Source organism: Mustela putorius, unplaced genomic scaffold (assembly GCF_011764305.1).
Source record: "Mustela putorius furo isolate JIRA1106 unplaced genomic scaffold, ASM1176430v1.1 tig00000174_pilon_pilon_pilon, whole genome shotgun sequence".
NCBI classification, from domain to species: domain Eukaryota; kingdom Metazoa; phylum Chordata; class Mammalia; order Carnivora; family Mustelidae; genus Mustela; species Mustela putorius.
Window position 1 is genome coordinate 27,969,361 of NW_025421304.1, and position 13,541 is coordinate 27,982,901.

A 13,541-nucleotide genomic window follows, 5' to 3' on the forward strand; every position below is an offset into this window, starting at 1 on the left:
TTAAATGATGAACCTTTAGGAGACTATGATTGGACCATGGACCAGGGCTTTTCAAAAGCTCGAAGCAGCCATTTGCAAGGACGTGGATGAAACTAGAGGGTATTATGCCCAGCGAAATAAGTCAATCAGAGGAAGAGAATTATATATGAAGAAACAAAGAGGAGGATCATGGGGGAAGGAGGGAAAAATAAGATAAAACGAAGTCAGAGGGGGAGACAAACCATAAGAAACTCTTGGGGCGCCTGGGCGGCTCATGGGTTGGGCCTCTGCCTTCCCCTGGGGTCATGATCTCGGGGTCCTGGGTTCGAGTCCTGATTGGGCTCTCTGCTCAGTAGGGAACCTGCTTCCCCCTCTCCCTCTGCTTGCCTCTCTGCCTGCTTGTGATCTCAATCTCTCTGTCAAGTAAATAAATGAAATCTTAAAAAAAAATAATAAGAGACTCTTAATCATGGAAAACAAACTGAGGGTGCTGGAGAGGAGGGGGCTGGGAGGGATGGGGTGATGGATATTGAGGGGAGCACGTGATGTGATGAGCACTGGATATTATATAAGACTGATGAGTCTACCTCTGAAACTAATAATACACTGTATTTAATTAATTTAATTTAAATTTAAAAAAGAAGAAGAAGAAGAAGAAGTGGGAAACATCCCTCAGAAGGCCAGAGGGAAGTATAGTCTGAAACATCAAATCACTGACTTCCCATCCAAGGGTCTTTGATTAGGTCAGGGCTGTTTTAAGGGCCTCAAGAAACCAATAAGCACTTTAAAATCATTTGGATTTCAGCATTGTATCTGTATTTCTGGTATATTTGATCTTGCTGGGAGATAAAAATATGTATATATATATATATATATATATATATATTTTTTTTTAAGCCTCAAACATTAAATAGAGTTAAATGCTTCTATTAAATTAACTTATGTTAAATTAACTAGTTATTCATAGCAGTTGTCATTTAGCAGGCTAGGTATTAGATTATTCCTGGCTATATAGTTTTACTCCCTGCCTTATATTTAATGTATACAAAGTTTAATGATGAAATTCATGCTCTGTAATTTATATTTTGAATAAAGTTGTATTTTTCTTTAAAAGGCATAGTTAACTATGCCCTATTCCTGGTTCTGCATCAGTGCTGAGGACTGGCTTGACTCACAGCCCGATGCAGGTCTCCTTGTTCACCTGGTGTCAACTGTCCAGATAGAGGCCTAAGCTTAGGAATCTATGACTAGCCCTCCTAACTAGCCTCAAGAGTTGCATTCCTACCACAAACCTGTGAGGGATATCAAAAATCATACCTATCCATAGTCACATTCAGCTGCATTCACTCTGATTCCCCTGGGAATATAATCCTAATTAATGATCTCCATATAGCATATTTTTCTTTGTTTTCCATCTTCTTCCATTTGGTTCTTCCTGCCAGGCATGGTGGATTCCAGTTCCCCACCACTTGTCTCCTAACTGTGATGTGGAAGTTCACACTAGTGTTTCATTACTACCTGGAGTGACCTTACTTCAGAGTATACTTTTCATTTGTGGCTTTAAGTTCCTGAGAGATGTTTCCATAAGTCTGGCACCTTTTTTTTTTTTTTTTTAAGATTTTATTTATTTATTTGAGAGAGACAGAGAGCATGGGTAGGGGAGGGGGAGAAGGAGAAGCAGACCCCCCCTCCGCCCCGCACTGAGCAGGGAACCTGATGCGGGGCTCAAGGATCATCACCTAAGCCTAAGGCAGACGCTCAACCAACCGAGCCACCCAGGAGCCCCTACACTTTCTTAATCCAAATTCTTTCTAAAAAGTAGAACAATACATCCAAATTTGTTCGTTTTGTGTCTGTTTATGAAAGCTTCTGTGTGTGGTAGTGATCATTCGTGTGCTTTCTCCACAGACCGTGGACCTGCACTCTTGTCCGAAGCCGATCGTATTTGTGTTGCACACGTTCTTGTCAGCCAAAGTCACTCGCATGGGACTGCTCGTATGAGCAGCAGAAAATCAGAAAAGAGTCTTGAATGTCACAAGAAGTATTTCCACCTCAAAAAAAAAAAAAAAGCACAAAAAGAAAGCTCTTTGCTCTCTCCTCCAGCACAGTGCCTTGACAAGGACCTGCAGATCACTGCTGAACAGTAACTGTGTTTAAAGAAGAGCCTGCCTTTCACAAGCTACCTTGGCCAGAAATTCTAGGATTCTAATAAGCTCCAAACTGAAGCTGTTGATTTATTGCCTCGTTTCCTAATGTGGTTTCTAAGTCACTAGATTTATTTCCCCTCTGAAAAAGGATGGCTCATTGTGGGTTTTTGTTTAGTTTTATTTTGTTTGTTTGTTTGGACGTAATCAAATATCCAAGAGTTGTTTTCATTTTCTTCTTCTTGTAGGATTTATTTCAAGCCTCGACATCTTGCTTAGTTCAACCATCTTTTCCCAGGTGCTAGTTGACAGCCGCTTGTGCTTTGGGCCATTCCGGATAGGTCCTACGTGCTATTGGAGCTTACTGTCACTTCATCCTTCCACCCCAGGAAGTCCCTGAATTGCACACCAAAGCATTCTCCCATCTGTCCTGGCTCTCCTGCATCCCACTCTGGTTACCACTTTCCCACCGCATCACAAGCTTTGCCACTCAGAAGTGCTAACTTTAGGACTTAGAACTTGTGAAATTTGATTTGCCTTGCCTTCCACTCCCTTTCTAATGGTGACCAAGTAGGAAACCACTGATTTGAAAGAAGAGGTTTGCTTGTTTTAGGTTTTTCTGACTTATCTTTGGTAGGAGCCAGGCGATAAGATTTCTTTTAAAAGAAAATCCTCATTTTAGCCTAAGCCATTTTTTTATTGCTTACCAAATGTGCCTTTGGTTAGGATTAGTGGAGCTTCATTAGTCACTGTTTGAATAACTGGATTATCACTGCCATTCCAGGGAGATCATCCATCTTGGTTTTGAGGAATAATCTTTGAGATGGGTTTCCTTAGGAGTATCTTTTCTAGTGGGTAGATCTCACTGAGGAAGATAAATCTTGGAGAGCCCACTTCTTTAAAGAGTAGGCTCTATAAAGCCATCTCTTTAGCACAAACATCATGTGAAATTGCATTGGCCTTTGTGAGCCCATGCTGGTTCCTGGCCCTGGCCCTCTCCCTTTGTGGCAGCAGAGTGGCATGGACAGGCAGCTGCTAATTCAAGACTCACTGTTGACTTAATAATGCATTCTCTGGTGGGCAGGGTGATGAGGCCACAGAACAGCTACCTGGGTTTTCCTAAGCATTGCCAGACGTCATCATTATTTAGTAGCAGTAAGATTGTGGTATTAAAGAATCACACTCAGCTTGTTTTTCCTAATTATGAAGGAGGTATATATCTGAAAACATTTAATATAATAGCTATATATAATGACAAGATTACTACAGTCCCCAGATCTAAAAGAAAAGGTGATATTGACTCAGATGTTCTCGGTATTCTCGGAGGAAAAGTCTAGGGATACTTCTCACTTACTATATCTATTAGGAGTGTCATAAGAGGAGGTGAGCACTTCAGGGAGTATAGGAGGGTAACACTCCAAACAGGGGAGGAAAAACCCCACAACCATAAATGCAAAACATGAGCTATTTGGTGTGAGTGTGGACTGACCTAGGTGGGACATTTGGAAGAGCAGACTCATGAGCAGAGAGTTTGAGTTAGACATTGTAACTCCATTGTGTTTCTTCTGCCCATAAGTCAATCTTTCTTCCCCTTGTACAATGAGATTAACCACATGCAGAGGCTGGGGAGAGATTACAGTTCTTCCCCCGGCTACCGTTCCAAAAATAAATGATTTGATCCACTTAAAACTGGAAATTGGAATCTAGACTAGAATATGCCTTTCAAGAATTTTTTTATGTTTTAAGGATTCATAGACCTATGTTTAGTTCCATCTTTAGTAAATTTGCAAGGGAAGAAAAGCAGTATCTTGAAGGTCCAGCTATGATTTCTGGAAGCAGAATTTCAACACATAATACCCTCAGATAAGGGAGCTTAGACATTCTTCGCAGTGAGAGCATTATTAACCTGAAAAGTTGCACAGTGCAGTCACAGACTTTGCAGCAAAGCCATTTGGTTGAGGTTTTCTTGGTTAGTGTGAAAGGCTAATAAGCCACTGAGAATATTTTCAGGGGAAACTTACAAGCCCCTGTACTCATCAGTTATATGAAAAAGTTCTCTAAAAAGGGTGTAATGAACATGTGAGCAGGAGAAGGTAAAGTGTGTGAGCCATTCTGACTCATTTTGTTCAAGCTTGAACCATCATATTTAACACCAAGGTCCATAAGGTTTTTTAAATATTTTGAGTCTTAATGTGAAATGAAAATGTGTGGGAGATTTCCTTTGACCACTAGCACCCCTGAGAGCAAGAGCCCTTAAGCTGCCTGTGTAACATCAACAGCTTTCCAATCATGGGTGACCAGCTTGTCCTTCAATTAAGTGTGTTTATGGAGTTTTCAAACCACAAATGAAGTGCTTTTTATGAATAGGACAGCCTTGATAAATACGTATTTTGTATTAAGATGCCAAAATATGGCAAATTATTTTCAAACGATAACTAAAAATGGGCATTTGGGGTATTTCACACCCTTTCTAGAACAGCTTAACTTGTCATTTCTTTTTCATTTTGAATTAGGGAAGTTGCTGAGAATGTTGCGGGCTTGTGTAGAATGGGAATGAACCTGCAGAGTAGTGTCATCCCAGTGGACCCGCTTCCGTGCCCTCAGTTCCCCCAGACCTGGGGCTTTGACATCTTCTCCATATTCCACACAGATGTCTACAAGTAGCCAATTAGCGTGTGAAAATTCTTCCTCCTCATTTCCTAAAATTTCCCTTTTCCTCTCCAAAGAAAAAAAGAAAGAAAGAAAGGCTCAGTTACTCTTTTTCTGAAAAAGGTAAGCCCTTTCCTGAAGTTATCAAACCTTACCTGGAAATAAGTATCTAATATTTTATATGAAGAAATACTTTAATGTATGTTTATACAGTATTTATTAGATAGTTATAACTGTAAACTCACCTACCTAGTAGACAGTTTCAGATTAAATATTGGGACATGTACAAACAATCAAAAATTACTTTACATATCATTCACCTATTTTAAAACCATGTTTTAGCACTTTTTAGGCTCGGTGAAGTCTGATTGTGCCTGTTTTTATCAGCTGTATGCTCACAAACTTTGTTATGGAACATTATTGGATGGCAGGAGAGATTGAATTATTTATTTCTTACATTTTTAGAAGTGGAAAAATCTAACCAACAAATGATAAAAGTTGCCACTGATTATTTGTTTTCCTAATTTATCATCCTAAGCAGAATGGTAACAAAGCTTTTTTCAGCTGATTAAATGCACTTAGCTAATAGACCAAAATTTATTCTTTAAAAAAAAAAATTAAGCTGTGTGGAATCTGGACAAGATCATTTTTCTCTCGGAAAAAAGTTTTCACTGTAAATGATTTTGATGGACAAAAGTGTGACCACTTTTGAGAAAAAGTTATGATGGATTTTTTTTTTTAATTTTGTGAGAACCTCCAGGTCTTCTTGTTTAATTTATGTGCATGTGGATATATTTGTATGTTGTCAAAAACATGGAAGAATCTCCATATTTTTAATGCAAATTCTATTGTAAGCTGCTATGCAAATTCTATTAAAACCCTACCTACTTAAAAGTTAAACATTTTTGAAGCTTTCAGGGAAGACCTGTAGACTTAAGCACTTTCTCTGCTTTTTTGTATCTTATCTTGGACACTTATGCTGAACTTTGTTCTTATTATTTTCACTTGTTATAAGCTATTGATTGTATGTAATATTGAAACTATCCAAATATCCAGCATACATTTCCACGTTGCTGCCATCCACCGTAGATGCCATGAATGAATGGCTGGTTAGAAAGCCAAAGGTCATATTTTTTCAATTGCTAATGAAGAAGTAAAATGACTGACCTCTTCAGTCTCAAAGCAAATTGCTCTGGTCAGATCAACTATCTATGTAAGGAAAAGAGACTTCTTTAAATTTGGAATTCAGCTTAAACTTCAAGTTTAAGTTGAATTTGACCATAACCATATTCACTCTTTTTGTATGTGTATCTCTATCAGGTCTGTAATGTACCAGGTGGTATTATATTATATCCTGTCTTAAGTTTGGAAATCTTAGTTAAATTTAAATTGTTATTGTGGCTTTTTTTTTTCCCCTCCTGAAGATGAAAGCAGAGGAATTTGCCATTTGCTACTGTGCTCTCTCTTTCAAGATTGCATGGTAATCTAGAATTCTTTTTACTTTCTACATACTGTCTTTAAAAACCAACAGCAGCAGTCTCTACTCTCCCTCCTTTTTTAAAGTTTTCTCCTTCCCTGCGCTGGGTATCTAGACAATAAATGTGTGATGACAGACAATTATAAAATAATTATGTTGTATATCAAGATTATGTGTTTTTGAGCAATAGAGCTACTCCTATCATGTAATGATAAGTGAAATTTATGCTAGAAAGAGACTGCTTAATGGCACATTTGAAACCATTTCTCTAAAAAAAAAAAAAAAAAAAAAAAGTAGATCTGGCAGATCAGTGATACAAGTTAAAATAAGGTACCAAAAATAGGTTCAGAGAGCACACCTGTATATCTGTTGTCTTTTTTTTTTTTAACAATAGCTAAACTCCCCACTGGAAGAGTGGTTTTTATATATTAGCTCAACAAAATATTTTAACAAGATTTCTTCTTTTGTTTCAAAACTGATAAACTTGAGATTAATCTTTTGCCACCTCTATTCTTCCCACTTCAGGTGACTGAACCAAAGCAGACTTAAGTTTTAAAGATTTTTTTTTTTAATTTGTCAGAGACAGCAAGAGAGGGAACAGAAGCAGGGGGAAGTGGGAAAGGGAGAAGCAGGCTTCCTACAGAGCAGGGAGCCCAATGTGGGGCTCAATCCTAGGATCCTGGGATCATGACCTGAGCCGAAGGCAGACGCTTAATGACTGAGCCACCCAGGTAACTGCAGACTTAAGTTTTAAAAGTGAATTTACGTTTGGTGTGATTCATAAGTAATGCCATTTACCGATGAGTCCTTGCTCGCTAATGAACATTTGACTATATTCAACAAAAATCTGCCATCTGAACTGTAATTTTTGAGTTGCTCCAAAATAGATTGGTTGAACCGAAAAAGCTATAATAGAGAAATGGTACTTTATTATACTGTAAGATTAGCTACCCTGGTAGATTCCTAGTACCTTCCTCAGTTCTGCTGTTACTTAACTATGCTATTGACCCAGATGCTTTGTTTTAGAGTCCCCCTTTATCCCAGTCACATATTATACCTTTGGAACCTGAATGCTCTGTCACCTCTTCCGAAGTGATGGAAATCTCTTATGAAGCCAAAAGGTTCTTTGGGGGCCTGGAGGAATTTCTGAAACTGCAAGGCTAATTAATGACATATTAATTCAAGTATTGTTTCATCTAATAAGCACTTAGTAGGTACTCTGAAGTGTCCAAAAGAAAGTTCCTACCCTCAAGTAGCACATAATCCATTATTTCTCAGTTACACCATGCCATCTATCAATCAGTGGTCAAGTAATTAACCACTTCATACTTTTACCAAAAAGTACCTCTGCAGTTCTGCTCCTCTGGCTGACTGGAAAAGGTTTGAAATCGTGCTCCGTCTCTGGTCCAGGACAACATGAAAGAACTCCAAGCACACTTAAGTAGGTCAGTCTTTTTATTAAGTTTAATTTTTTTAATGCAAAATTAGACTTTAGCAGGGCGCCTGACTGGTTCAGTTGGTGGAATGTGCAACTCAATCTTGGGATTGTAAGTTTGAGCCCCATGTTAGGTGTAGAGATTACTTAAAAATCTTTTTTAAAAAAACTAGACTTTAGTTTGAGAAGAACAGTATAGAATATCCCTAGGAATAAATTACAACAACAACAAAACTTAAGCTCTGTTGCCCGAAGTGGATCAACAGCAAGTCTTTTTAAAGAAATGCTTCTTTTAACTATAAATAGCAAAGCTGAATGTATATTTCATCTACCCCCATTTCTAAATTGTGCTGACACATGCATTTCCACACTTATACCCGTTGAACGTCTCATTTGCTAAAAGTTCTTACACATGGTAAAAGGAACATTTGTCTAATGGTGTGTCAAAAAGAAAATATTTTAAACTTAGCAAAGTTCCACTTACTCTAGAACACTCTGACATCCAAACTCAATAAAAAAGACGCCTAAAGGAAACAAGAGAGGCTAGTTGAAATTTTTCATAATTTTCATAGAGTGACAGTTCCCTCCCACCCACCTTGCCTTCCATTTATTACTGGGGTCAGCTTTTAAGGCAGTGTCCTTCATTATACCCAGAAAGTACTTCAGTCCTCTGTGATTGGAATGGCACAGGGCACATGGTCACATAGGCTCCTTCCCTTTTGTTTTCCACATCCCGGATTAGTGCACACAAAGTAGGTCTTGCCTTCAGTGTGTTGGCCTTTAATTTAAACCTACCCTTTGACAATCAGGTGCTAATGATTCTGTGGTATTGGAATCAGCACATAGGTATTGTCGTGGAAGTGTCTGTTCCTCCTACGTTGGCAGAAGTGCTTTCCTTCTATCTCCTGTTCTAGAGGGTATCACATGTATTTTTCACCCCTGTTTTGTGAATTACTAAAACTTGGGGGAGAGGAAATGACTTCAGTTAAGTTTTGGATTTGGCACAATCATCAGTCTCAGTGATATTCTTCATACCTGTAGCAAGTCTACCCTGATTACAAGAACTGGTTTTAGTTTTGTATTTTTTTTCTCCAGCATAAGACTCCAGTATTACGTTTACAATCTGTTGGATGTGTTCAGCATAAGACCTTGGTGCCCAAAGAATTTGTTCCTTTTTTGGTACCAGACCCAAGATCTTATAGAAGATAATATGGCAAACCACTAACTATGAAGGCCATTTTGGCTAATCTGTGCAAATTCTGATTATGCCCCCCTTGTATGTATTTTATTCCATACAACTTTCATTTTCATTAAGTATTATTAGAAAACTAGAATAATACTTCTACAAGAAATTAAAAGTATATGATATTCTGGTTTTTTCCTTCTTTTTAGAACCCTATATTTAAACAAGACTTCTTTTTAAGTGTTGTTTAAGATTCAGTTCTCAAATCCTCTGGTATCGCCAGACTACCAAATCAAAACTTAGGGCATAAAACAGGGCAGTATTTGTGTTCTTAAGAATTAAAAAAAGCTTTATGTGTACTCTATAAATATAAATGCATAGACAATACTTTCCCTTGAGTTGGACATCAACATACAGCATTGTACATTACAATGAAAATTTGTAACTTAAGGGTATTATATATATAAATACATATATACGTTTGTAACCTTTATACTGTAAATAAAAAAAATGCTTTTAGACTTGTATTTTTTCTTTTATTTTTACATTAAAATGGTTTCAAACCTGCCGGAAGATTTCAAGAGCAGTACAAAGATCTCCTACATCCCTCCTCTTCATCCAGACTTCCCAGTTGTTAACATTTTACATTTGTGCTGTCATCCCCTCTTGTCTTTCTCTGACATGTTGCTCCGGCACCCTTACATCCTCAGGGTGTCCCTCCCAAACACAGCGACACTCTCCTGCACTGTCATTGTCGCCCTAACCCGTGCAGCCCTACCCCCACCACCAAATCAGCGTGGCCCGACACTAGCACCCAAGCCACAGACCCCATTCGAGTGGTGCCAGTCGTCCCAGCAAAGTCTCCTTTTTCCTTCCGGCACAGGAGCCTATCCAGTACCACAGGTAGCATTCTGTTGTCATGTCTCCTCATTCTGCTGGTGTCATCTTTAAGCAGACGTAGAGCAACTCCAAACTCAAAAACCTAGCTTGGGTTCTAGTTCCACCACTGACTTTCACTGACTGACGGGAGCTTAATCATTGGATCTCTCTGAGCTTTATTACACTCTGAGTCACACAGAGGGGAGGAGATGGTTTTTCAGCAATCCTATCAGGAATCATCAGTGCTCCATTCATTTGCACGGTCAGTCACTCACTTTGCATGAGATTTCACCCTGGCCCTACCTCTCCAAGCTGTTACTCACCTGAACTTAGTTTTTGTAGCTCTTCTTCCACATTCCTCCTGGCCCCCACTCAAAGGATCCTTAACAATATTGTTAAGAACCCACTCCTTGGCAGGAGCCCTAGAATGCTGGCGTTTGTCCAGTCTGATTTTACTAGGTTGTATTGACTAAGCAGAGCTGACTCAGCGGTTCAAGCTCAGGTTCACAACACGTGTCGCCCTGCCAGCATCAGCCGAATCCCACCTGGGAAAGTGAGGCGCAGGAAGGAACGAACCAAACCGTTTATCTGCAAGTCAGTGACTTTCTACCTGAAGTGTGAGAGCTCAGATGTGTGGGAGCTGATAATCTGATTTCCGCTCTAGTGAGAAAGTCAGAATATGAAGTTCTTGATCTGATTTGGATCTACGAAGCCAGAACATGCTCCATGTGACATCCCACAAATCATATTTAACGCCTTTATTTCCCCTTCCCTCCCTCCACTGACTCCTAAACTGCCAGCAGTGGCAACACCACTGGAGAACTGAGGGGTTCTCGGAGTCTGTTTTCAAGCTGTCCTCCCAGGAAAAAGTCCGCAGTGGGCGGCCAAGTGAGACGGGGAGGAGGCCCACTTCCTGCCACCAGATGCGGCTGCTTGGCACAGAACTTCCCTCCAGGATGGGGAGCTTCCTCTGGGAAGCTTGCTTTGTTAGCAGGGCCGGTGTCGGTACTGCCGGCTCACAGAAGACAGAAGCTATTCCAGGAGTCCCAAGAAAGTTGAATAAGCAGAACGAAGAGAAAAAGTAAACACAGCGCGTGGATCTCACACCCAGCCCTTGCTATGTGCTGAATTGTGCTCCACCAAATTCACAGGCTGAGCCCAACCCCCCACATCTCAAGAGGGTGACTGTATTTGGAGATAGGACCTTTGAAAAGGCAATTCAGTTAAAATGAGGCCGTTAGGGCGGGCCCTTGGCCAATCTGACTGGGGCCCTTAGAAAAGAGGGAAGCTTGGGCAGAGAAAAGGGATGCATGTGCACCCAGAAAAGACCCCCCGAGGATATAGCAAAAGCATGCCCATCTGTCAAGCAAGGAAAGAGGCCTCGGAAGAAACCAACCCTGCTATACCTTGATCTTGGACTTCCAGCCTCCAGAACTATGGAGACAATTTCTATTGTTTAACCCCCGCCCCCAGAGTGTGTGGTCCTCTGTGATGGCACCCCTAGCCATCACAACCCAGCGCTCCTTAACTGCAGGGTCTTCCAGCTCTGGAAGGACAGCGCCGATGCCAGGTACAGAGTAGCAAATACAAGCCTCCCCAGGCCAGCCACACAGCTCCGACGGCGTCTGAAAGCACAGTGCTCAGGGTGGAAGCTGAGAAGCCATGACTCGTCCCATGTGTATGCGTCTCCCTGTCTCACCCAGGCTCATCATAGCCCTGTCCCTCCACTCCCACCACGATCCTGATTCCAGTGTCCACAGGAATGCGAAGCACCTTGCTTGGCCTTTTGGTTCCTCAGTCTCCTTGTGTGTGACGAGGGCCCTTTTGTTCCAGCTCCGCCATCCTCCTGCTCCCACTGTGGCCCCCTAGACGGTTATTGCTGGAACGGAGCCATTTCCAAAATCAGGAACTGAAGCAGCCCTCTCCAGCATGCTCCTGCTGGGACCGTCCTTCGACCCTTTGGGTCCTCAGCTAGTTCATGGACTCTCTCGCCGGCTCCTTATCCGCCTCCCTCCTTCCCATCCCATCGCCCACCATTGCAGCACCGCGCTCGCCAAAACCTCTGAGTTCCCTGCGGTTCTGCCTTCGTGGGAGCCACGTGGAGGAACCCAGCTACCTTCCTGCATCTCGGTGAGTAGCTGAGTCCTGGGGAGGAAGGCTCAAGGCAAATTGGTACTTCTGTAAATTTACAGAGGTTGCCAGCCTTTACCGGGTGTTCACCTTAACACTGCTCATGTTTGGGTCACTTGAAAGGATTTCAAACCATCGTTACTCTCCTCAAACCCCAGGGCTCCCTCTTCTCTCTCTCTCTCTCTCTCTCTCAGCAGATTCTCTTTGCTCCTAATTCACTGGGAAAACAGCAGCCACCCAAAGGTACTCTCCCAGCTTCTCTCACCTTCCAGCTGACCTAGGTAGGCATTTATCTTCTTCCCTCCGACTATAATGTCTAAAGCCAGTCCTCTTCCTGCTTTGGTCCCATTCCCGTTCATAAACCTTTTCAACTTGACCCTTCCTACTGGGCTTTTAAACATGTTCAACTCTTCTCCCATTAAAAACCATCACAGATTCCTTCCCGGACCCTCCATCACATGACTGGAACGTCTCTGGCTGAGGCGGCTGGTGTCTTCCTAGGACTGTTTGCCTCCTCAGCTGCATTAGATACTGTGCTCCCGTCTCCTTATCAGTCCTCCTTCCCTGACTCCCAGAGCACTCCTGTGGCTAGCTTCCCTCTCTACCTGTCTTTCTGAGCTGCTTTGGCGGGCTCATCCTCCTTCCGTCAGCCAGCAAGCATCCAAGCTCTGTCCTAGGCTCCGCCTGCACGCTGCGCTGCCCTAGGAGATCTCATTCCCACCTAGCCCCAGAGGGCTCTCAGCTGCGTATCTCCGGCCTCACCTTTATTCTGACTCTGGGATGTATATGCCTAACTGAAACTTGGTGTTTCAAAGACACCTCATATTTGTGATCTTTCTCACTTCTCCACCCCCCAAACCTGGGCTCTGTTCAGTATTCCCCAACTCAGTGTCACCAGTATCTGTCCAGGTCCTGAAGCCAGTAACCCAGGAGTCACCTCTGTCCCTTCCTGACCCTCACCATACCCCAAGTCTAAAACACTTCCATGTGCTTATGATTTGTCTTTCACAATGTCTCCATTCTGTATATGTCTCTCTGTGCCCCTGCCCCTAGTACAGGCTTCCCTCATACTTGTGAGCTACAGCAATAGCTTTGCATGCTATAGCCACCCCATCCCTGCAAGCTGTTCTGCACAGTAGGGCTCAAGTCACCGCTCAGAAAAAAACAACAGGGCCCCTGGATGACTCCACTGGGGAAGCATCCGACTCTTGGTTTTGTCTTAGGATAGGCCCACCACCTCACCTCTGGGTTTAGCTGGGAGTCGGCTTCCCTCTGTTGCTCCTACTCTCTCTCTCTTTCTCAAATAAATAAATAAAATCTTTAAAAACAAACAAATAAAAAACAGTTTCCCATTGTCCTCAGGATAAAACCCAAAATCTCTACCATAGCCAAAATGCCCAGGCCTTGCCCAACTCCCCCACATCAGTTCATTTTGACTTACTTTCTGCTCTTTGCCTATATGAGCCTTCTTCCAGTTTCTTAGATTCCATCAGTGGCCTCCATAGGGCCTCAGCACCTTTCTACAGGCTGTTTCATCAACCTGGAGTGTCCTTTCTCCTGCCTCAGACCTCAGCTTTGAACCTGGTAACCTTTTCTGACCACCTATCTTGGGCAGGTGGCCTGTTAGATGTGTACAAAGCATGTGGATTTTCACAGATGGGCCTC

General features: G+C 41.9%; 1 protein-coding gene across 1 annotated transcript in view; it reads left to right on the top strand.

The window, feature by feature from the left end:
* Positions 1 to 9,394, top strand: part of SNTB2 (syntrophin beta 2) — a 116,359-nt gene extending 106,965 nt beyond the window's left edge. The window contains exon 7 of the mRNA XM_013052275.2: positions 1,888 to 9,394. Coding sequence (XP_012907729.2) covers positions 1,888 to 1,980 — 93 coding nt within the window. The 3' untranslated portion in view covers positions 1,981 to 9,394. The remainder of the gene's footprint in view (positions 1 to 1,887) is intronic.
* The last annotated feature ends 4,147 nt before the right edge of the window (positions 9,395 to 13,541 follow it).